We start from the raw sequence: 25,475 nt of genomic DNA, 5'->3' as shown, positions 1-25,475 counted from the left end.
ATCCAAACCATCATGGACTGGGTTGCTCCCACTACCCAGACTCAGGTCAGAGCTTTCTTGGGCCTGACTGGGCACTACAGAAGGTTTGTCAAGGGGTATGAATCCACTGTGACACCTGTGAATGACTTAACTTCTAAAAGAATGCCTAAGAAAGTTCAGTGGACAGTCAGCTGTCTAAATGCATTTGATGACCTTAAGCAGGCCATGTGCACTAATTCTGCAAAGTCCTAACTACTCCAAGGAATTCATTGTCCAAACAGATGCACCTGAGTTGGGGGTAGGGGCTGTGCAGTCACAATTGAATGATGAAGGTCCGGACCAGCCAGTAGCTTTTATTAGCAGAAGGCTGACCCCAAGAGAGAAACGTTGGTCAGCTATTGAGAGGGAGGCCTTTGCTGTGGTTGGGGCTCTGAAAAAGCTGATGCCATACTTGTTTGGCACTCACTTCACTGTTCAGTCTGACCATAAGCCCCTCTTATGGCTAAAACAGATGAAGGGTGAAAACTCCAAACGTTTGAGGTGGTCCCTAGTGTATGGTACCATATGTACCAAGGGCGTAGGTACCGCAGAGGCCTACCAGGGGCTGAAGCATGTATTATTCCACCCCTGGGAAGCCTTCCAAGATGGCATCACAGGTCTGCTATTGCAGCCTAGGTGTTGTAAGCACCCCTTACTAAGATATAGGTTACCTATATCTACCTCTAAATACAGACAAATATAAAACTATAAGTCACTCCTATGGGAGGCCTTGACAATCCTGAAGGCAGAGTGGTGGGTTTTGTGTGAGAGGGTGCCCATGTATGAGCAGAACCCCGCTGCAGCTTTTTGAATCTATCCTCTGAGGCTGTTCTGTTACACAGCCATAGCATATACTCTTAAGTGCATTATAACATTGCAGTACATGCTAACTTTGGAATGGCTGCATTAAATCATGTCGTGTTTGGTGTCAAACACTTTGGAATCCTACCCTCTGCCAGTCCTGGTGGGGTGGGTAGAATTCCATCCTTCTAGAGTGTAACGACATGTACACACTTACCTGATCGGTAATAGTTTAAAAGAGCCTGAGCATCACAAAATGGATGCTGCTGCCACAGACACGAGTCTGACCTTCTGCTGCTGGATGAAACTCCAGCAAGGGAGGCCTGGACAATAGGTTTCCTGTCCAGGGAGGTGCCAGCACCTCCCCAGACAGGCTTTAGTGTATTGGGCAGGGTGGGTTGCATTCAGTGAATGATTTTCAGACACTGCCTGGGGCACACAAGGTGCTCCATGCATTTCCCAGTTCAAACCGGTTGCTGGGGCACTCAGCCCCAGCTCTGGTGCAAAACTGGACAAAGGGGAAGGGGTGTAACCACCCCCTACCCAGGTCCTCCCTTAGTTAGTCCATCCCCTAAACTTAGTATAAGTATAGGAACCCAGTCTCTAGGACTTCCGATTATCCTGCATGAAACTCTGCAACATATATCTTGGAACTTTGACATTCTATATCGACTAGAAGACCAAAGAATCTCACTTGGGGTCAAGGAGTGACTCCCCTGTTCAAACAGGCACCAAAGAAGCATCTTTCCCATCTGATTTCCAAGGCCTCTGCTGGATCCAGAAGGAATTGTGACACAGGACATGGACTTCCAGACATCTCTGAGGCCGACACGAGATCCCAACAAAGCTGAGACCCGCAGCCATCATGAGAGACATGGGACCGGAACTCTTGGACACGGGCACATTTGCTAGTGCACCTACTTCCCGAGCTTTCCCGAAGTTGAGCATTGAGGTACTCTTTGTCCAAGCCCTGAGCACTATCTGTACCTAATATTGTGGGCCTACACTCTACGAGTGTTCCGTGGGCCCGCTTCTAACATTTCCGCTTGAGATCCCTTTAACGATCCCTGGTCATCGGCTGGTGGGTCCCCACGAAGGTAACTCTTTTGTTTCTTGGGCTTCCCTGGTTGCTTCAGATGTGCCCTGCCTCCCCTCCAAAGGGTGAGTCCCTCAGACCTTGCTGGTCTGCAACAAAGCCAATGTTTGCATTCTGCATGGGTTGCTGTTGCCAAGGCTTGTTGGGTCCAATCTAGATACCGACACTGCAGTGCTCAACATCCGATGTGGGACAGCTCAAATCCAGCTCCTGGTTGTCATCAACACCTCCTGGTCTTCGTGGCTGAAGAGTCAAGCTTCACCTTTTGCTCCTGAAATCACCCGACATCGGTTGGCATCTTCTCATCGCCTTCCTGGTGGATGTATGTCATCACAACGCATGCCTTTACTCTGCATGCCATTACAACACAGTTTTTATAATGCAAGTTGTTACAACGACTTCCGTTGGGGGGGCACTGGATAGTGGAATAGTTTAATTTTCTATTCCAACTCCAGTCCCTGTGGATAGTAGGGAAGGTGTTGGATTGAAAATTAAACTATTCTCTATCCTACAGCGCCCTCCAGCGCAAGTCGTTGTAACAACTTGCGTTGTAATAGCTGCATCGTAATGGTAGTGCGGAGTAAAAGTTGCGTTGTAAAGGATGTTTCCCTTCCTGGTCATTGGCTAGTGACCCAGACTCTGTCCCCTTTGCTGTCAGGTTTTTAAGATCTCTGATCCACCCTTGGATCCATCCGAACACTTTCAACTTGAACGCCTGCAGCACTTTTCCGCAGCTTGCTATAGAAAACGACAACGAAACCTGACACGAAAAGGCACCCGGCTTCCCGGGGTGAGGTAACTCGAGTACTCCGGTGCTCCCGTGGGTGTTGACTGTTGAGCTGTCCAGTTCTCAAGTGGTTTGCTCTACGTCAACTCCTAAGTTTCCCTATTCTTTAAACTTCTAACTGTACCTTTCTCCATAGAAGTCAATGGTGATTTGCATCTGTGTTTAGACACTGCACGCGTCCCCCGTGGGTCTCCTGATTCCCTACATTGGGTGATTCTTGGTTGCCCCAGCAGTTCTACAGGCCCTAGGCCTTGTCTCTATGTCCTAAGCGGCACTTATACCACTTTCTTGGTATATGGTTTGTGAGGCCCCTAGGGATAAACGTATACTGTGCTAATTTGCTGTGTGCTAAATAAGTTTTCTGTATGTACTTTTGCCTCTATCCTCATAAAGAGACTAAAGGACTGAAGGCTGCTCTCCACAGCTACCACTAGGATAGCTTTCTATAAGGTTGTCTTTAACCTATCATCAATAAGGGGTCATTTGGACTGGAGCAAGGTGACCACTAGAAAAGTGGACATCATATGCCAGGCCAACTACTCACAATCGCGTTGTTGCAAGATTTACAGGTAGAGCATTTGAAAGTTCCTCGTACTGGTAAAATGCCACCTAGCGATTTCTGAGCAAAGGAGGAGGCTGTGTAGAATTGCGATTGGACAATAATGTGCTTAATATTCCTGTTGCGACGATGAGCAAACAAAGGTTTTGCAAGTTTAAGTTGTTGATCTGGACCACTATTCAGTATGTGCCAATTTGAATTAATGATCTGTTTGATGCATTACTTCATGGTGGAATGTTTTGTGGCCACACGAGTTGTGTCGATTTAGGGTGATTACTGGATTTCAATAAATGATCTATGTCATAAAATCTAGCCCTTTTGTACGATTCTCTGACAAGACAATGAGTATATCCTTTAGCTATGAATTTAGCTTTCATAGCTGTAGCTTGTGTTGAAATCGGACAAATTCATGCAATAGCGCCTCAATCGCAAAAATTGTCCGAATGGGATAATCTGCTTATGAGCTCATAAGCAGAGTATCCCATTCGGACAATGTTTGCGATTGAGGCGCTATTGCATGAATTTGTCCGATTTCAACACAAGCTACAGCTATGAATCTGATATGATATCTGTTAAAATGTAAAAAGCATGCTTCTAGCAGTGGGCTTTACAAAGATCAATTTCAAGTACGCCAGAGTAATGTCTAATCAAAATGTCCAAGAATTCAACTTGTTATTGGCTAGTTTGCACAGTAAATCGCAGATTGGTATCTGCTAGGCTAAGCCATTTCAGACCGTCTTGGAGATGTTCTTCAATGTCTGTCTAGATACAAAAGATATTGCCTATATATCTGGACCATTGTAAGACTGACATGGAGGAATCTCATTATGGACATTTGGTTTTGAAGCGAGCCATTTAGATATTTTCTAGTGATGGTTCCACCGATGGTCCCATACTTACACCCTTCATAGGTTTGAAACGGTGTGACCAATTTCAAAAGTCTTTTCCGTCAAAACTATTTTGAGACAGTGTAAAAGAAAAGATTTAGGACATGAGACATTAAATTTGTTGACAAACCATGAGACTGTCTCCTTTGCTTTCTTTTGTGGAATGTTACTATATAGGGATTTAATATCCCAAGTCATTAAAATGTTACTGTGCTGGTCTTTTCTGCTGATATCACCCACATTAAATGCTGTCACTGTAAGTGATTTGATTTTTTTAGCTACTTTTCAGGTGGAAATATTGGTTATTTTAGCACAAAAGTCCTGGCTCTTAACAGGTTCAACATTTTTTGTCCATATATACTGGTATCAATAACTTCTAAGCCTCCCCTTTGTCACAATTCTTGATGGTAACAGTTTTGTCATGAGAAAAAGCTTGGAGAGAGAAACACTTGTTTATCAAGATTGTAGATGGGTTTGGGGATGAATTGCATGCCTTGGTCTAAACGATTGAGGACATTATGTTCGAATACCATCACTTCTGGACCTACTTGTTCAAGGCAAGGTGTAAAAGTAGATTGAATAGATAGTCATGACCTGTTGGGCAACATGGTGGAAGGTTGCTCCTCAATGTCAAAAAACGTTTTCAATCTGATCTTACGATAAAAGGACAAAATATCTTGATCAAGTTCAAACATTTTTACATTGGTGTAGGGTACCCTTTGAAAGTAAAGTCATTCAAGAGGTGTCTAAAATAGTGGATGATAAATTGAAAATGGGAATTACATCCCTTGTTTCCAGTATTGTCTGTTGTGTGTTGCATTTTGCGCAGTTCCCTGTCGCAGGCACTAGGCCGACCCACACGAGTGTGTTACCATTTTTCTCATAAGACTTTGGGGAACGGGGGGTAAGTGGATATTTGTAGATCCACGCAAATGCCAGAACTTTCCACCACAGAAATGTGGTAAAAATGTATTTATTTTTGTCCATATTTTAGGTTTGCAAGGGATTCTGGGTAACAGAACCTAGTGGGAGGCAGGGAAGTCACCCCATCCTTGTTTTTCCTGGGTGTCTAGTTTTCAAACATGTATAGGTTTACTAGGTTTCCCTACGTGCCGGCAGAGCTAGGGTTAAAAAACGACAGCTAGGCACTTTGCCAAAAAAGGGTTATTTTTCACTGCAAAATTGAGGTGTGACCACGTTGCGTTTTGCTCCGTTTCCTGTCGCGGGCACTAGGCCGACCCACACAAGTGAGGTATCATTTTTCTTGGAAGACTTCAGGGAACGCAGGAAGGGTGGAAATTTGTAGATCCATCCAGATTCTGTAACTTTTCACCACAGAAATATAGGCAAAATGTGTTTTTTTGGACAATTTTTTAGGATTGAAAGGCATTCTGGGTTACAGAACCTGGTGGAAGGCAGTCTAGTCACCCTATCCTGGATTCCCCTGTGTGTCTACTTTTCAAAAATGTATAGGTTTGCTAGGTTTCCCTACGTGCCGGCAGAGCTAGGGTTCAAAAACAACAGCTACACACAAAAAAGGGTACATTTTCATTGTGAAAATGTAGTGTGTTCACTTTGGGTTTTGTGCCCTTTCCGGTCGTGGATACTGTGCCTACCCACACAAGTGAGGTACCATTTTTATTTGGCGACTTAGGGTAATTCAGATTTGTAAAGCAACTGATATTACCTATTGATTTTTGATGCATTTCTGCCTTCCAATTGAAAGACATTGTGTAAAAAAGAAGTCATTTTGAAAAATGACCAATGATTCTCATGCTAGTATGGGTTTTGAAAATATGCAAATATGCACTGTTTCTAAACTCTATAATTTGTTCCCATTTCAGAAATACATAGGTGTCTTTCATACCGATTTTTCCATGTATACATTTTCACACAATAGTTGCTATATACCCGGTACATAATAAAAAGCCATTGCAAACTGCTACTCAGTTTTTGACTCTGGGTTCGTCTGGTTCTTGGCGAACCTACAAGTCCTATATATCCCCACAACCAGGAGGGTCCAGCAGATGTAAAGGTATATTGCTTGAAACAAGTTGTCATACTTACAAGGAGTTACAGGTGAAAACGTGGACACAAAAGTAATTTTCAATTTTTCTTACATTTAACTGTTCTTTTCTGTAAAGAAACCTTGATGGATCTACACTAATGACCCCTCTATCGCTTTCCAGGATCCATTATTGCTTTCACACTCATTTTTACCATTAACTGGAAGGAGGTTGAAAGCACAAAAAAATAGCAAAAATAGGCTGTCCCAGAAAAATGCTAAAACTGTGTAAAAAATGTTGGTTTTCTGACAAAAGCCTGTCATTCTCTAAAAGCTGGGAAAATGGTGATTTCAGCCCCACAAAACCTTGTTTGATAACATTTGCAGGGAAAAATGCTTTCATTTGTAGCCCGCTTTTCCAATTTTTCTGAAAAAAATTTTTTTTTTGCTGTATTTTGGCTAATTTCTGGGATCCCCTTCAAGGGAATCTACAAAACCTGGGTACCTTTAGAATCCCCATGATGTTGGAAGAAAAGGACGCAAAATTGGCATGGACACCTTATGTGTTCAAAAAGTTACAGGGGCCTATGCACGCATTACCCCAAATAGCCAAAAAAAGGCTTAGCACAGGGGGGGGGAGGCCTAGCAGGGAAGGGGTTAGGAGGTTGGAGAGCCACCCCATCTGTGGATACTGTATTACCAGAGTTACCTATCCCAGAGGAGCCGGGTGCATGGGTCTGGAGTGGTGTCGGAAACTGCTGTCGTTCTCAATGGAGGGCTGTGAAGAAATACTGCTGCTGTGAAGGTGAGGAGGGTCCAGAAGAATCGAAGCCTGGATTCTGGAAGGAAGGAATCTGAAAGCTGAGGGGACAGAGTCTGGGTCACTCCAGAGTGACCATGGGCTCGGTAGATGAATGCCCCCCGATGTCAGGTGATTCCGGTGTGAAGAAGGGATGTTTGACTCTGCAGCCACAAGGACCAGGAAATTCTGCTTCCCAGCAAAAGCAACCCACACAGGGAATTCAAACAGGTTACGGTGTGGACCAGCAAGGTCCAGGGGACTCCCCTAGCAATGGAGAGTCAGGGCATGTCTGGAGATACCAAGAAAGCCCAACAGAAATCAAGATGACCTTCAGAGGGACCCACAGGCCAACAAAGCAGGAGTCACAAGGGGACCTTGAGCAAGACTGCAAAGTAATAGCCGAAGGAGCACTTGCTGTGAGGAGGCAGGAGTTCTTTGGTGCAACTACAGCTCAGGGTCAGCACTACACAGAGTCCAAAGCACCAGCTCAGGAATCACCAACAAGCATATGCAACTGCAAATGGATGCTGTGCACCGGGGTTCGGTTTATGCAGTTCCCACAAGGAATTCTGGCCTCAAACTTGCTGGGAGGGCAGATCAACCTGAGGGACCTTCAAAAACCTAACTCCTGTGTTGCTGTGATCTTTGTAGTCTGCAGGAGCTCAGGAGCAGCAGAACGGTCGGAAGCATTACAGTGTCTGCAGTTGCAGTTGAGTGACTTCTTCACTCCAAGGGAGATTCTTCAGTTGTCCTTAGTGCACCACAGGTCCTGCACGGAGCCGGTATGGAGCAAGGGCACAGAGAAAGCTTTGGAGAGAGAGGGATATGAAGTCCGGCCCAGTCAAAGTCCAGCAAAGTTTAGAGTGTCCAGACAGTCGAAGGTAAGTGGTTTCTTCTTGTAGAGTCTTGTCCACATAACATCTAAAGTCTTACAGCCAAGTAAGCCCTTTTGAACCAATGGGAGAGGGTTGGACAGATTCAGGGTACCCTCATAGGGAGGGGTAGGAAAGAGGGGTGGTTACATGTCAGTTTCATGCCAGAGCAGGAGCTAATGGCTCCCAGAATGAGTTTGAGCTGGTCTATGCTCAGGGACTCCAAATGTGCCCCCAGTGCAGACTTTCAGGCGCACTCAGAGTGCATCCTCCCAGCCCCAGTACACTAAATCCTGTCTGGGAGGTGGTCACACCTTCCTGTGACAGGATGCCTATGGTGCTGGCTTCCTCTGCTCGAGTTTGGCTCAGCAGCAGGAGGGCAGAAATGTGTCTTTGGTCAGCAGCATCCATTTTTGTGCTGTCCGGGTCAAGAACGCTGGCAACTGATGGTCGAGTGACCCAACGAAGCTTGCTACTGAAGGGTGGAATCATACCTCCCCCACTGGTAACCAGTATGGAGGTATGATTCCAAGGTGTTTGACACCAGGCGCAACATGTTTCTATGCAGCCATTTTTGAGATAGCATTTACCGCAAGGTAATAATGCACCTCTACCTACATGTCCGGCTGAGTCACAGACAACCCGGGAGAATGGTCTTAAATGCTAAAGAGGGGCTCTGCTCATGCTTCATCCAAGGGGAGGACTCTGGGGTACCTATGCACTGTGTACATGGGTACCATATACTAGGAACGGGAAACATCCAGTACCATGCAGGCATTGCATCGCAATACCTTTACATTGAGGGTATTATAATGCAAGTCATTACAAGAGCTTGCTCTGGAACGGCGCTATAACCTAAGGAATAGTACACTTTGATATTCCAACACCTTCCCTACTTAATGTAGACTGGTGTTGAAATAGTGAATCAGACTATTCCTAAGTCCAGCGTCCTCCAACGCAAGTCTTTGTAACAACTTGCATTGTAAAAACTGTGATGTGACGTTCCGCAATCATTTTGATCGCGTTTTAACGTCACATATTTACTACGGACTGATAAGGGTAGCCCAGTATCCAATCTGGAGTGTATCAAAGTATGTGCATGACAATTTAAGGGAGAAAGCAGATAGACTGGGTTCCTGATTAGCAGGATCCCAGTCAGACTAGATAAAAACAGTGAAACATCAAGCAAAAATTGGGGTAACCATAAGAAGCAGATCCTACTTTCCTACAGTAGATATGAATTTTTTAAACATCTTAAAAACAATGCCCTGATGGCCTGTCTAACTGCAAAAAATGATTAAAGCTAGCCTGGCTGATGAAGGGTGACATACCCTGAAACTGGTCCCAGGATGCTTGATTCCGATCCAGGCAGGACCTGGCTGGGCAGTTCAGTCTGTACTCTTCCCATGAGGCACAGGATCAAGACTGATTTGCATATGGTTGGGTCCAAACTGGGATGGCCTAGTGGGCAAAAGAACAGATTTAACCCAGATCTCTTGACTGGGGAGAATGTTTGAATCATTCAACATTCCGTCCATCATTTGTTGCAGTTACACTTTCCTCCCTAAGTGGGAAGGGTATGCCCAGAGGTGGGTCACTTCTAACTGTGCCACTAGATTCAAGCTAGCCTGGCTGATGAAGGGTGACATACCCTGAAAACAGTCCCAGGATGATTGTTTCCGGACCAGGGAGGACCTGGCCTGGCAGTTCGGTCTGGACAGTTCCCAGGAGGCACACGATCAAGACTGATTTGCATATGGCTGGGTCCAAACTGGGGTGGCCTAGTGGGCAAAAGAACGGATTTAACTCAGATATCTTGACTGGGTAGAGAACGTTTGATTCATTCAGTATTACCTCCATCATTTGTTGCAGTTAGACTTTTCGGCCTTGTAGGCACTCAGTCAAGAGGCAAGTTTGCAGCCTCTATAACAATGGCTAAACATGGTTATGTTATGCAGCACAGTTGTGCTCTAAGCAGCACATGTATGGATCTGCACAGGGTGCACTGAAATAAATGAATGAATCAATCAATGAATCAATCATATCATTTGTAAAGCGCACCACTCACCCGTGAGGTTCTCAAGGCGCTGGGGTGGGGAATGCTGCTACCGCTCGAAAAGCCAGGAGTTTTCTGAAGGACAGCAGGTCTTGGGTCTGCCGTAGGTGGATGGGGAGGGTGTTCCAGGACTTGGTGGCGAGGTGGGAGAAGGATCTGTCACTGGAGGTTGCTCTTCGGAAGCGGGGGACCTTAGCGAGGGTGAGGTCAGTGGAGAAGAGCTGGCGGGTGGGGGTGTAGAAGCTGAGTCGTCTGTTGAGGTACTTTGGTCCGGTGTTGTGGAGTGCCTTGTGTGCGTGGGTGAGGAGCTTGAAGGTTATCCTCTTGTTGACTGGGAACCAGTGCAGGTCTCTCAGGTGGGGTGTGATGTGGCTGAGGTGAGGGATGTCGGGGATCAGGCATTCAGAGGCGTTCTGGATGCGTTGGAGCCGTCTCAGGAATTTGGCTGAGGCTCCTGAATAGAGGGCGTTTCTGTAGTCCTGCCTGCTGCTGATGAGGGCCTGGGTGACCGTTCATCTCGTTTCAGTGGGGATCTACTTGTAGATCCTGTGGAGCATGCGGAGTGTGTTGAAGCAGGAGGACGAGACGGCCTTGAACTGTTTAGACATGGAAAGGGTGGAGTTGAGGATGACCCTTAGGTTGCGTGCGTGGTCGGTGGGTGTTGGGGCGGTTCCCAGCGTGGTCGGCACCAGGAGTCATCCCAGGCCGAAGGGGTGGATCCGAGGATGAAGACCTCCGTCTTGTCCGAGTTCAGCTTCAGTCGGCTGTTCCCCATCCATTTAGCGACGGCCTTCATTCCATCGTGAAGGTTGGTTTTGGCAGTGTGGGGGTCCTTGGTGAATCAAGTGTAGGTAGCACCAAATTTGATTCATTGAGTTAAAATTGCTTGCCAAGGATCACATAATTTTGGGGGAGTGGGTTACACATACCTTCTGTGCGTAATTGCCTCATGAAGGCTAAAATTAATAGGCTGACGTTCAATGAAGAATTTACAATCACAGCATATAAACAACACATTAGCAGTAATCTTTTTGAAAACCAAGTTCAGTACTCCAAGCATGATTATCATAAAAATGGTAAGAGTTAAAGAAAAAACGTATGATCTGCAAAATAAGGCAAACTAACTAACTATGTGGAACAAGAATGCACCTGATACACAAAGTCAAATATAATGAAAGCACATAGCTCGTAATGTGAACACAATACTAAAATCACTAACCAAAAGCCATTACATTATCTACTAACCCTGGGTTGTGGAAAAAAAGTGCTCACTGCCATGAAGAACGTCTAAGCCTCGCCTGCAGCTGCACTTGGTAGATAAATGCAACTGCAATGCAATTCGATATTGCAGATATTCCCGGTTTAAGAAACACAACTGTTTAATAAGCCCTAAACTTCATTCCGAGCAATCAACTTGACTTGTTTTGAATTAAAACCACAGAAGACAGAGCTCACTCTGTTTATGAATGGCTGGGGGAAGGTTAGTGCCAGCTTTAACCCCTTGGCTGCTGGCCCGATTCCCCTTCTGTGCTGGGGGGAGGTGGGGCGGCACGCTCAGCGCACTGGTGCTCATGATGCTCGAGCTGAGCTCTTCACGGCTACGCCTGTTTCCATAGAACGCTCAGCACAGCAGGGCAAATATCCCCGTGTGTCAATCAATCAATCAAGAGTATTTGTAAAGCACGCTACTCACCCGCTAGGGTCTCAAGGCGCTGGGGCGGGCTGCTACTGCTCAAAAAGCCAGGTCTTGAGTTGCTTCCTGAAGGAGAGATGGTCCTGAGTGAGTCTTAGGTGGGTGGGGAGGGTGTCCAGGTCTTGGCCGCCAGGTAGGTGAAGTATCTTCCTCCGGTGGTGGTTCTGCATATCCGTGGAACGTGGCGAGGGCGAGGCTGGCGGAGCGGAGCTGGCAGGTTGGCGTGTAGAACGTGAGGCGGTTGTTGAGGTAGTCGGGGCCCAAGTCATGGAGAGCCTTGTGTGCGTGGGTGAGGAGTCTGAACGTTATCCTTTTGCTGACGGGGAGCCAGTGCAGGTCCCTCAGGTGAGCAGAGATGTGGCTGTGTCAGGGGATGTCCAAGACGAGTCGTGCTGAGGCGTTCTGGATGTGCTGGAGTCTTTTCAGTAGTTTGGCGGTGGTCCCAGCGTAGAGGGCGTTCCCGTAGTCCAGACGACTGGTGACGAGGGCCAGGGTACCGTTTTCCTGGTTCCAGTGGGGATCCAGCAGAAGATCTTACGGAGCATGCGGAGAATGTTGAAGCAGGAGGAGGTAACGGCGTTAACTTGCTTGGCCATCGTGAGGGAGGAGTCAAGGATGAAGCCCAGGTTGCGTGCGTGGTCCATGGGCTTGGGTGGGGGCCCGGAGCAGGGGGACACCAGGAGTCGTCCCAGGCGGAGATGGATGTGCTGAGGATGAGGACTTCTGTCTTATCTGAGTTCAGTTTCAGGCGGCTGAGCTTCATCCAGTCTGCGATGTCTTTCATTCCGTCCTGGAAGCTGGCTCTGGCAGAGGTGGGGTCGTTGGTGAGGGAGAGGATCAGTTGGGTATCGTCGGCGTAGGAGATGATGTTGAGGTTGTGCTTGCGTGCGATGGCTGCGAGGGGGCTCATGTAGATGTTGAAGAGGGTGGGGCTGAGCGAGAAGCCTTGAGCTACGCCGCAGATGATCTTGGTGGCTTCTGCGAGGAAGGGCGGGAGACGGATTCTTTGGGTTCTGTCGGAGAGGAAGGAGGTGATCCATTCTAGGGCCTTTCCTTGGATCCCGGCGTGGCGGAGGCGGGTTGTCAGGGTGCGGTGGCAGACCGCGTCAAACGCAGCTGAAAGGTCGAGCAGGATGAGGGCGGCGGTTTCTCCGTTGTCCAGCAGGGTCCGGATGTCGTGGGTGGCCGCAATGAGGGCGGTCTCGGTGCTGTGGTTCGCTCAGAATCCGGACTGTGATGGGTCGAGGGAGCCGTTCGTCTCCAGGAAGGCTGTCAGCTGTTTGTTGACGGTTTTCTTGATGACTTTTGCAGGGAAGGGGGGAGCGAGATGGGGCGGAAGTTCTTGAGGTCTGAGGGGTCTGCGGTGGGTTTCTTCAGGAGGGCGCTGATCTCTGCGTGCTTTCAGCTCTCCGGGAAGGTGGCAGATATGAAGGAATTGTTGATGATGTCCCAAAGTTTAGGTGCGATTATGGAGTCGGCTTTGTTGAAGATGTGGTGTGGTCAGGGATCGGATGGGGAGCCCGAGTGGATGGTGTTCATCGTGTGGGTGGTATCGTCCATGCTGACCTGAGTCCAGGCGCACATGGTGGTGGTGGGGGGTGTAGGTTCGGTGGTGGGGTACGTGTTCTTAGCGCCGAAGCTGTCGTGTATGTCGATGATCTTACGGTGAAAAAAGGTGGCCAGAGAGTTGCAGAGGTCTTGAGAAGGCGTGATGTCGTTGTTGCTGGCGTTGAGGTTGGAGAACTCTTTCACGATGTTGAAGAGTTCCTTGCTGTTGTGGGTGTTGTTGTCCAGTCGTTCTCTGAAGGATGACCTTTTGGTGGTGCGGATCAGCTGGTGGTGTTTGCGGGTGGCGTTCTTAAGGGCTGTCATGTTGTCCGTTGACTGGTTGTGGCGCCAGGCTTTCTCGAGGTCAGGGCAGGATTTCTTGGAGTCTTTGAGATCGTTGGTGAACCACGCGGCTTTCTTGCTGTTGAGGTTGCTGGGAGGGTTTTTCAGTGGAGTAATGGTGTCGGCGCAGTCGGTGATCCACTGTGTGAGCGTTCAAACGGCTGTGACGAGCTCAGCTCGTCATGAGCACACGAGAACCGTGGCTCATGACGAGCTGAGCTCGTCATGAGTGTGGGAGGGGTTAACCTGTTTGATTCTATTTACAGGCACGCGCTCACTATTTACTCTTTGATCATCTTATTTATGCCTTAAAGACGTGCGGATGTGCCTCCAGTGTCAGAGGAATGTATCCTGGTTTTAACCCCATTAAAAATAAATGGCTAAGAAAAATATGTAACACGATTTACCTGAGATTGTGTCAATTTTACACTTAGAATATTGTAATAGTTGCGTAAATGTTAGGGCAGTTAGACTTGTTAGGCTTGTGTGAAATGTAGTTAGTGAATACATAAAATGTGTGAAGTTTTCATTTTGCATAAAAACGTGCTAATGTTCTCCTTAAGAGTATCCACTTTTGCCAAAATAACATTCAGCCTGTCTGTGCTCACCCATAAGAAAATAAGTTACATTGCGCACAAAAGTGCAGGCCTAGTTGATATGCATCAATCATGATCAATGATTGAACGATAAGATAATGTGAGATCTTAAATAGGGAATCAGTCACGTGTTGGAAATGTAAAACAATAACATTCAATCAGTTGTGCATTTCTTAGCTTTTCAAAGAAAACAACCAGCAAATAAAAAAAAAGTTCAACGTCAGTAGCTTCATGTGATACATTTTTGCTTCTGAACAAAAGTTACGTAGAATTAAAAAACATTGCACCCAGGTATTATGCTTTCTGATGGGTATGCTCCCTCAAAATCACTATCCTCCTTGTTGCTAGAGGGGATCCAATTAGTGAAGCTGTTTAATATACTAAGTGTGTTTAAGGCTGCAGTACCACCTCCTGTCTACAGGGGCAGAGCTGAGCAAAAATATAAACACACATGAAGAAACACAGGTCCCCACAAGGTAATTTCTTAAAAAATTGTTCAAATTGACACAGATGTTTTAAAAGTAATTTCCAATCATTTAAAAATCTTTACCTTGTGGGGACTTGGGTTCAGGTCCTCACAGTGCAATCAAGTACCCACAGCGTGAGTGTGTTATCACACCCAAGTCTCCACAAGGATAGTAACACAAACCCACACAAACACACACATACGGGCTTCACAAAATAGTGACCTCCCAAATAGTAAGCAAAGTAGGGGTCTTGAAGAACAAAGCTCCCTACTCTGGCTGTGTGTTTAACATTACTAATAGTAACCATACACTGTAAATGTATCTCAACCTTTAGTTTCATGGGGTGGAGACATGTACGTTCACACTTTGGAGTAAAATCTCACTCAGAAATGGTGACTAGCCCAATCACTCAATTTACTGCAACATGTAGGTTTATTCATATGTAAATTTACTTTTGTGAAAGGGCTCCTCAGTCATCATATTAGGTTCTACTTCAAACTAAGGATTTCCCATAATGAAACTGAAACCCTTTCAAGAGTAGGCTCAGAAAATTCCATCACTGGAAATTGCTAAAATAAAGAAAACTGATTTCTATGAAAATCAGATGGTTGTGAAAAAACTACCTTGAACTCAGTTAAATCTTGGATTCAGTGTATACACAGCTTAAAATGTCTTGTTATTTCTAAAATGATAAAAGGTATAAACATAATTGATTTTGTTTTAAAGGATAATGGGAGAAAAGTGCATTGAACATCAGAGTCTCTGTGGTCTTTTTTTCTACCACAACCCAGGACAGACAATTTGAAGACAAATGGTATCCACATAAATAGATAACCACATTCAATTAATGAGAATTATACACAAAAGATGATTGAGGGAAATCGTGGTTGGGAAAGAGAGGTACAAATAAATACAGGGTGGTGGAGGGGCAGATGGGCACCTCGACATCGGAAGGACAGGGATGGAAGGGGGCGGGGAGAAAAATGTAAATGCTAAAATAAAGAATAAGGTTGTGAATAAGAAGGGTGATGGTGGAAGCAGTGTTGCCTGTCCCTGATAGGAAACATAGGGGCATATTATCAAGCCCCTTATAGCCGCGCCATCGGCACTTTTCTGCTGATAACGCGGCGATATTTGCATCGCCCTGTTATCAAGGCAGCGTTAAGTCAATTAATGTGGCTTAATGCCACGTTAATTGATTTAACACTGCCTTGGTAATAGGGCCTCTTTCACGATAAACTCATCGTGAAAGGGGGAGTGCAGTGGGTGTTACGGTGGGCGTTCCACCGCAACACCCATTCACTTCCACGCTGCCACCTATTATCAAGAGAGGCGATATTAGATGGCAGCGCCGAATTTAAGAACAGGAAAGACCGGTTGTTAAGGTGGCAAAACGAGGAGAAATGCTTACTTTCTCCTCGTTTTTGCTTTTTCCACGTGTGCTGCCTTGTCCAGCACACATGGAAAAAGCAAAATGCCAAGGTTTGTTTATGTACAGGAAGGTGTCCCTTCCTATACATAAACAAACCTCTTTGTAAGAATGCCAATTTGTAACTTACATGTATGAAGAAGCACACATGTAAGTTACAAAATGGCGTTTAAGCTTTGTTTATGTGCAGGAAGGAACACCTTCCTGTACATAAACAAACCTTCCCTGCCTGCGCTGGCGTTAAGTTGTAACACTTATCATCATCGCACGGGGAAACGCCAGGCTGCACCATAGGCTTGGTAATATGGAGCAGCCTGGCGCTTCCGAAGTGGCGAAGAGAGGCGTTAAGCCAAGGCGGCGAACACCTCTCTTCGCTGCTTTGTTGGTAATATGCCCCAGAGTTCCATAGAGGGAAAGAAGTTAAGAGAATGGATTGAAATGCAAGAAAACAGGAACAACGAAAGAGTCATTGAAAAAGTTCTAAAACATAGAGATGAAAGTGTGGAAGGGGCAGAACAACTTGAAAACGAGTGGAAAGACAAATTAAGTTAAATATTTTTTACAAAGAAAGGAATTTGTGAGGTTAGTGTGGTAACCCTGGCACTCAACATTCATGGTGGTGAAAAATTTGTGGAAACCAATTTAATGAAAATGGATTTTAAAAACCAGTTTCTACCGGTTTGTTTCATTCTGAGGCATTTTTACCCAGACTGCCTCATGAGCTGGACTTCTTTGTCATAAGCATCATTTGTATGTGTTATTCTGTGAATAATTTTGATTTCCACCGGTTTCCTACATTTCGGTTTGTTTTGTACCAGATGTTGCAATAATAAGATGTTTCTTAAGGGTCCTTTTCAGACATGCAGGTCCAGAGTTATTACATGTTTCAAAGGTGCAAAATGGAGCAAAAACCGTACAAAGTTTAGAAGGAAATGAACTTCTCAGTGCAAACAGTACTGCTTTTCATGGTTTTGCTCCACGGGGTGTTAAAAGTGTATATGATGGGTGGGTCACCTGAAACACCCTTAGGTTTTAAGCAAAGCCCTTTCTGCTAAGATTGGAGGACCAGGCCTTGCGTTCATACATAGCACCTCATTGAAGCACATGATAAAAAGGGACTTCTTTCATTTCTCTAAATCAAACTTCACATTACATGTGTCCTGAAGTGCAAAGCACACATTGAACCGGTGAGATACTTTGTTTGTCTAAGAACAAGGATTGGTAAGCGAAAGGTTCTCTTCCAGTACAGCCCCGGATGTTGCAATAACAAGATATTTGGGGGAATCATTTTGCAATACGTAGTATTAATCAACCTGCATTATAACAAATAGGTTAACAAATATTTACAGGTTATAATGGACAAAGTGGTGCAAAATCACAAAAAGTCTTGCAAGGTTATTAACTTTGCATCTCAAACGATATTTTTGGATGGACATGTGCTTATTTCTCAGTGCAAAGAGTGCCTAGAGCTGCTTTTGTTGCTTTGCGTCAGGGGTGTTACTGGGTGTAACTTGTGTGGTTCACATTAAAAAAACAACATTGTTTTTGAATGAAGATCCTACTATTCCTTGGACTCGCATCACCAGGGGTTCCTGGTATCTCGCTCTGCAAGCGGGCACGTGTCACTTGTGTTTGTTCTCATTGATTTCTCCTTTGTTCACTCCCTCTATCTTGTGAGCTCTCTCTTCTGCACTCTGCCTCCCTCTCTTGTTCTCTATTCTGCCTCTTTCTGCCTCTTGCTTTTTCTCTCTCCCTCTGTATCTCTTGTTCTCACTCTCTTCTTTGTGCACTGTCATTCCCTCTCTTCATCTCTCACTTGTCTCGCTCCCTCTCTGTATCTCTTGTTCTCACTCTCTTCTTTGTGCACTGTCATTCCCTCTCTTCATCTCTCACTTGTCTCGCTCCCTCTCTGTATCTCTTGTTCTCACTCTCTTTTTTGTGCACTGTCATTCCCTCTCTTCATCTCTCACTTGTCTCGCTCCCTCTCTGTATCTCTTGTTCTCACTCTCTTCTTTGTGCACTGTCATTCCCTCTCTTCATCTCTCACTTGTATCGCTCCCTCTCTGTATCTCTTGTTCTCACTCTCTTTTTTGTGCACTGTCATTCTCTCTCTTCATCTCTCACTTTTCTCGCTCCCTCTGTATCTCTTGTTCTCACTCTCTTTTTTGTGCACTGTCATTCCCTCTCTTCATCTCTCACTTGTCTCGCTCCCTCTCTGTATCTCTTGTTCTCACTCTCTTTTTTGTGCACTGTCATTCCCTCTCTTCATCTCTCACTTGTCTCGCTCCCTCTCTGTATCTCTTGTTCTCACTCTCTTTTTTGTGCACTGTCATTCCCTCTCTTCATCTCTCACTTGTCTCGCTCCCTCTCTGTATCTCTTGTTCTCACTCTCTGTTTTGTGCACTGTCATTCTCTCTCTTCATCTCTCACTTGTCTCGCTCCCTCTCTTTATCTCTTGTTCTCACTCTCTTTTTTGTGCACTGTCATTCCCTCTCTTCATCTCTCACTTGTCTCGCTCCCTCTCTGTATCTCTTGTTCTCACTCTCTTTTTTGTGCACTGTCATTCTCTCTCTTCATCTCTCACTTGTCTCGCTCCCTCTCTGTATCTCTTGTTCTCACTCTCTTTTTTGTGCACTGTCATTCCCTCTCTTCATCTCTCACTTGTCTCGCTCCCTCTCTGTATCTCTTGTTCTCACTCTCTTTTTTGTGCACTGTCATTCTCTCTCTTCATCTCTCACTTGTCTCGCTCCCTCTCTTTATCTCTTGTTCTCACTCTCTTTTTTGTGCACTGTCATTCCCTCTCTTCATCTCTCACTTGTCTCGCTCCCTCTCTGTATCTCTTGTTCTCACTCTCTTTTTTGTGCACTGTCATTCTCTCTCTTCATCTCTCACTTGTCTCGCTCCCTCTCTTTATCTCTTGTTCTCACTCTCTTCTTTGTGCACTGTCATTCCCTCTCTTCATCTCTCACTTGTCTCGCTCCCTCTCTGTATCTCTTGTTCTCACTCTCTTTTTTGTGCACTGTCATTCCCTCTCTTCATCTCTCACTTTTCTCGCTCCCTCTCTTTATCTCTCTTGCTCCACTTCTAGCTCTATTGTTTCCTTCCCTTCTCTCTTTCTCATTTCTCTCTCCCACACACTCTTGTTCTCTGCCGCACTCTTTACCTTCTCCTGCTCCAACTCTGTCTCTCTATCATCCCAGTTCTCTCTCTCTTTCTCCCTCTCCCCTCTTTCTCTCTCCATCTCTTTCTCTCTCCATCTCTTTCTGGTTTTCTTCCCTTTTCTCTCATTCTTTCTCTTCCTCTCTTGTTCTCAACCAATCTTTCTCATCTATCTCTCCTGCTCACTCTTGTCCCCTCTCTCTCTCATCCTCCTCCCTGCTACCCTGTGATTGGCTGAGATTGATATGAGGGCACTGTGCTGGGAGTTGTACTTAATATATACATTTCTGTTCTGATAACTAAGTAAACCTTTCATTCCTCTGTTTCTTTGCAGTTGATACACATGCCGTTCGCCTCTCCAATGCTGCGGATCCTTGTGCTGGGGTTGTGCTGGTGACTATAAACTCCAAGGAAGGAACAATTTGTGACCTGTATTGGGATATGAAGGATGCCGCTGTGGTCTGCAGACAGGTGGGGTGCGGAGCGCCGATCTCAGCGCCTGGAGGCTCTGTCTTTGGAGCCTTCAAAATCATATTTCCGATAATAACCAATGTGGACTGCAGAGGAGACGAGGCCAGCGTGTTACGCTGCTCCTACAGCTCCACGCCACAAGCATCTTGTCGTCAAAGAAGGGATGCGTCCGTACAGTGCACAGGTAAGAACCGCTACAGATCCCACAGAGCAATCCCCAAAAATCAGACGCTTAGTCCATATGCAGGAAAAACCCATGAGGGTAAATTGTAAGTAACTAAGTGGCTTTCTGGCGCCTCTTTGCTTTTTATTTCTTGTGCAGTGCCGCTTTGTGAAATCTTGAGTTTTTACCCCAAATCTTCACTCTTTCTCACTTCCTGGATGGTACACTGACAAAATGTCGACACTCAAAATATCCCCATTTAAAAATATTATGATCAACAAATCGGTCCAAAATATCTACATCCTATACTTATAATAGTAAGGACAAAAATGTTGATGTCATAAATATAGTTGTACAAAATATAGTTATATATATATTCACTGAAAAAAACATAGGTTATAAACCATATATAGTTAGGAATTAGCATTTAAAAAAACTTACTTTACTCACACAAAACCATTGAAATTCCATATATAGTTAGTTGTACTAACTATATATCGCGCACCCGCAATCCACTGCTGATCATGTCACATATTACATCATTCATGACATGGTCAGTGACATCACTGATGACATCACTGATGACATCTCAAATGACATCACTGATGACATCACTGATGACATCTCAAATGACATCACTGATGACATCACTGATGACATCTCATTTGACATTACTGATCACATCACTGATGACATCATTCATGTGATAATACGATGAACCTCTTCAGACTCTAATATAACCTTAGATACACTCAGTGTAAACACAGACTCACAGATTGTCACTCATCCATGAAGTTACACACACACCTAGTCAGTCATGCAAACAATCAATCACACCTCCATTTCCTTAACTATACAGTTAAACACACCTTACTTATTCAAACATATACTAAAACATATTTACTCACTTATACAATCCTGGATACAAGTTCACAATGATCCATACAGCCACTCACACATTCACTGGCTCTTATGCACAGTTATTTATATATGTCAACTCTCACATGTACTGTATTTTACATATGTACTTACTTTGACATGTAGCACTGAGATATCTATTCACTCACCAATACAGTCATGCACACAGTCAACCGCCCATACAGCTGTTTCCACATGCACTTTTGAACCCATACATCTATGCAGAGAGTCATACACCTCCCAGCCACCCATACACACTCTCAGTCTCCCATACAAATACTTGGGCAACCAATCAATAACCCATATAGTTAATCATATAGCTACTGATCAACACATGCAGCAGTTTACAGAACAACAGACATAATGATGCACAAATTAAGACAGTTTAGTCACTAACCCATGCACTCAGTGAGACACATTTAATCACTCACTCATACAGTCAGTCATGCACCTACTAAATCCTTTGTTCAGACACTTCTACATCCACTCATTCTTCAATATGTAAGACATATTTTAACTTTACAGAAAAATACAGTCACTGGATGTTGTCATCAGTGATGTCATCAGTGATGTCATTTGAGATGTCATCAGTGATGTCATCAGTGATGTTACTGACCCTGTCATGAATGATGTAATATGTGACATGATCAGCAGTGGATTGCGGGTGCGCGATATATAGTTAGTACAACTAACTATATATGGAATTTCAATGGTTTTGTGTGAGTAAAGTACGTTTTTTTAAATGCTAATTCCTAACTATATATGGTTTATAACCTATGTTTTTTTCAGTGAATTTTCAAGGTTTTGTAAATGCTAATTCCTAACTATATATGGTCTATAACCTATGGTTTTTTCAGTGAATATATATATATATATATATATATATATATATATATATATATATATATATATATATATATATATATATATATATATATATATATATATATATATATATATATATATATATTACCTACTGGCGATAGCCAGTAGGTATATATAGTTAGGATTTTTTTCCAATGGGATTTTTGAAAATTCTATGTCGAATAACTTTGACGTTTGAGGACAGAATTGGCTGAAATTTTCAGGAAAATGGAACATTTTGTTTCTGAGCAGCCCCTGAAAATGTGGGGGGGTTTCGTCAAGGGGGGGCCGAGAAAAAAGGGGGGTCCCAAAACGTGTTTTTCCCATGCAATTTTCCATAGGGCGGTTGGCCTCACTTTTAGCCTGAACGGCTAAATGGATTTACACCAAACTTGGCAAAATTGTAGGGACTGGTAGCCTGATGTGCCTTTGCTATGTTTCAAGATATAGGCTCCAGTGGTTTTTACGAAAATTAACTTTGAAAAATATATATTGGGCTACATTGGGCTATATATATATGTTGGAGCCCAAATGTAGCCCAATGTAGCCCAATGTAGCCCAATGTAGCCCAAAGATGGCCACCAGAGACAAAAAAAAACAAATGTAGCCCAAATATCAGCCAGATGTAGCCCAACTATAGCCCAATGACAGAATGTCCCAGAGAGTTCTAAAGAACAACTAGAGTGCTAACAGTCCTGCTTATTACAAAGGTATGGCACACCTGAAGCCATCTTGATTGGAATAAAGTGGCAACTCTTAAAACATTTAATTTAAAAAGGAACAAAATGAGGGGGTTCATTTTGCCATAGAAAGTATGATTAGCAAATATATGACAAAATCCCGCATACCATCAGTCAGCAAAAAAAATCCTGCATGTACTATTAGGCCGCAAATTAAAATAACGAAAACTTTTAGAACGAATATGCCTTTAGTATACACTAAACAACTAAACTACCCTAAACCCTAAAACACTACCCCCAGCATGACCCTACGCTACACAAACAGTACAACACTACCCTAAATCCTAAAACACTACCCCCAGCATGACCCTACACTACACAAACACTACAACACTACCCTAAACCCTAAAACACTACCCCCAGCATGACCCTACACTACGCAAACACTACAACACTACCCAAAACCCTAAAACACTACACCCCAGCATGACCCTACACTACGCAAACACTACAACACTACCCTAAACCCTAAAACACTACCCCCAGCATGACCCTACACTACACAAACACTACAACACAACCCTAAACCCTAAAACACTACCCCCAGCATGACCTTACACTACGCAAACACTACAACACAACCCTAAACCCTAAAACACTACCCCCAGCATGACCCTACACTACGCAAACACTACAACACTACCCTAAACCCTAAAACACTACCCCCAGCATGACCCTAAACCCTAAAACACTACCCCCAGCATGACCTTACACTACGCAAACACTACAACACAACCCTAAACCCTAAAACACTACCCCCAGCATGACCTTACACTACGCAAACACTACAACACTACCCTAAACCCTAAAACACTACCCCCAGCATGACCCTACACTACGCAAACACTACAACACTACCCTAAACCCTAAAACACTACACCCCAGCATGACCCTACACTACGCAAACACTACAACACTACCCTAAACCCTAAAACACTACCCCCAGCATGACCCTACACTACGCAAACACTACAACACTACCCTAAACCCTAAAACACTACCCCAGCATGACCCTACACTACGCAAACACTACAACACTACCCTAAACCCTAAAACACTGCCCCCAGCATGACCCTACACTACGCAAACACTACAACACTACCCTAAACCCTAAAACACTACCCCCAGCATGACCCTACACTACGCAAACACTACAACACTACCCAAAACCCTAAAACACTACCCCCAGCATGACCCTACACTACGCAAACACTACAACACTACCCAAAACCCTAAAACACTACCCCCAGCATGACCCTACACTACGCAAACACTACAACACTACCCAAAACCCTAAAACACTACACCCCAGCATGACCCTACACTACGCAAACACTACAACACTATCCAAAACACTACACCCCAGCATGACCCTACACTACGCAAACACTACAACACTACCCAAAACCCTAAAACACTACCCTCAGCATGACCCTACACTACGCAAACACTACAACACTACCCAAAACCCTAAAACACTACCCCCAGCCTGACCCTACACTACACAAACACTACAACACTACCCTAAACCCTAAAATACTACACCCCAGCATGACCCTACACTACGCAAACACTACAACACTACCCAAAACCCTAAAACACTACCCCCAGCATGACCCTACACTACGCAAACACTACAACACTATCCTAAACCCTAAAACACTACGCCCAGCATGACCCTACACTACGCAAACACTACAACACTACCCTAAACCCTAAAACACTAGCCCCAGCATGACCCTACACTACGCAAACACTACAACACAACCCTAAACCCTAAAACACTACCCCCAGCATGACCCTACACTACGCAAACACTACAACACTACCCTAAACCCTAAAACACTACCCCCAGCATGACCCTACACTACGCAAACACTACAACACAACCCTAAACCCTAAAACACTACCCCCAGCATGACCCTACACTAAACAACCACCACAACTCTACACTACACTAACACAACACTACACTACACAACACTACACTACACTACACAATCACTAACCCACGAAAAAATTAACACAAACCCACTTACCTCTCTCGTCATCGTGGTTTTCACAACGCAAATGCATTTACCATACATGCCTTTAAAACGTAATTCTTTGTAAAGGCATGCGCGATAAATGCACATGCGTTTTGAAAAAATGCGGGATAATGGTATGCGAGGTCAATGACCTTGCGGGATAATGGTATGTGGACTGAAAGTCTGCGGGATAAAAAATGCGGGAAAATGGCTGCAAACCATGATTAGCAGCAGACTTCCCTGGTGAGCACTAGCTTTACTACAGTGATCTAATGAGCAACTAGAGTGCTAATATTCAGAATTTATGGCAAATGTGTGACACATCTGAATGCCTTCTTGATAGAACCAAAGTAAACAAGCATTGAAAATGCAATAGATCTCGCCCTCGTTTAAGTTAAAGCCATTCTGTTTGTAATGAGGTGGCTTTTTAGCTTTGCTTTTATTAGTGTTTTTAAAACTTTCATGTAAATAACATGCATATGTATGCATATATGTATATGTATGCATGCATTTATATTTATATAGATATGCAGATTATATATGTTTATATATGTATATTACCTACTGGCGATAGCCAGTGGGTATATATAGTTAGGATTTTTTCTCTATGGGATTTCTGAAAATTCTATGTCTAATAACTTTGGCGTTTTGGGGGGGTTTCGTCAAGGGGGGGCCGAGAAAAAAGGGGGGTCCCAAAACGCGTTTTTCCCATTCATTTTTCCATAGGGCGGTTGGACTCACTTTTAGCTCGAACGGCTGAATAGATTTACATGAAACTTGGCAAAATTGTAGATATGGTTTGACCGACGTGCCTTTGCTATGTCTCAATATATGTGCTCCAGTGGATTTTGAGAAATTAACGTTTAAAAAAATATATATATCTGTGACAGCGCTCCGGTTAGCGCCCCGGTTCGCGTACCTGACGCGTAACGGAACTTCGCGAAGTGAAGCTGATTGGCTCTCCGGTGTCTGTCAACATTCTAAACAGTCCGGAGCGGCCGCCATCTTGTCTCTCGGTACGATCGAGAGACAAGATGTGGTGAAAAATGAAGGGGGAAATGAAGGAAAGGGGGCAAGGAAGACCACTCCTGACCCCCTAGGATTGATGAGGGGGATATTAAAGTGCCCCGCGGGGCAATAAATAAAAAAAAAATTTTTTTTGCGATTTTACGCCG

At 44.5% G+C, this 25,475-nt stretch overlaps 1 protein-coding gene across 1 annotated transcript in view; it reads left to right on the top strand.

Moving 5' to 3' along the window:
- LOC147706664 (CD5 antigen-like) overlaps nt 1-25,475 on the top strand; it is a 249,046-nt gene that overhangs the window by 30,431 nt on the left and 193,140 nt on the right. Inside the window, exon 2 of the mRNA XM_086925812.1 lies at nt 19,452-19,772. Within this exon, the coding sequence (XP_086781938.1) occupies nt 19,452-19,772 (321 nt within the window). The remainder of the gene's footprint in view (nt 1-19,451; nt 19,773-25,475) is intronic.

This window comes from Lissotriton vulgaris, chromosome 6 (genome assembly GCF_964263255.1).
Source record: "Lissotriton vulgaris chromosome 6, aLisVul1.2, whole genome shotgun sequence".
Taxonomy (NCBI): Eukaryota; Metazoa; Chordata; class Amphibia; order Caudata; family Salamandridae; genus Lissotriton; species Lissotriton vulgaris.
Note: the sequence above shows the minus strand (reverse complement) of the source record. Positions and strands in the feature narration are given on the sequence as shown.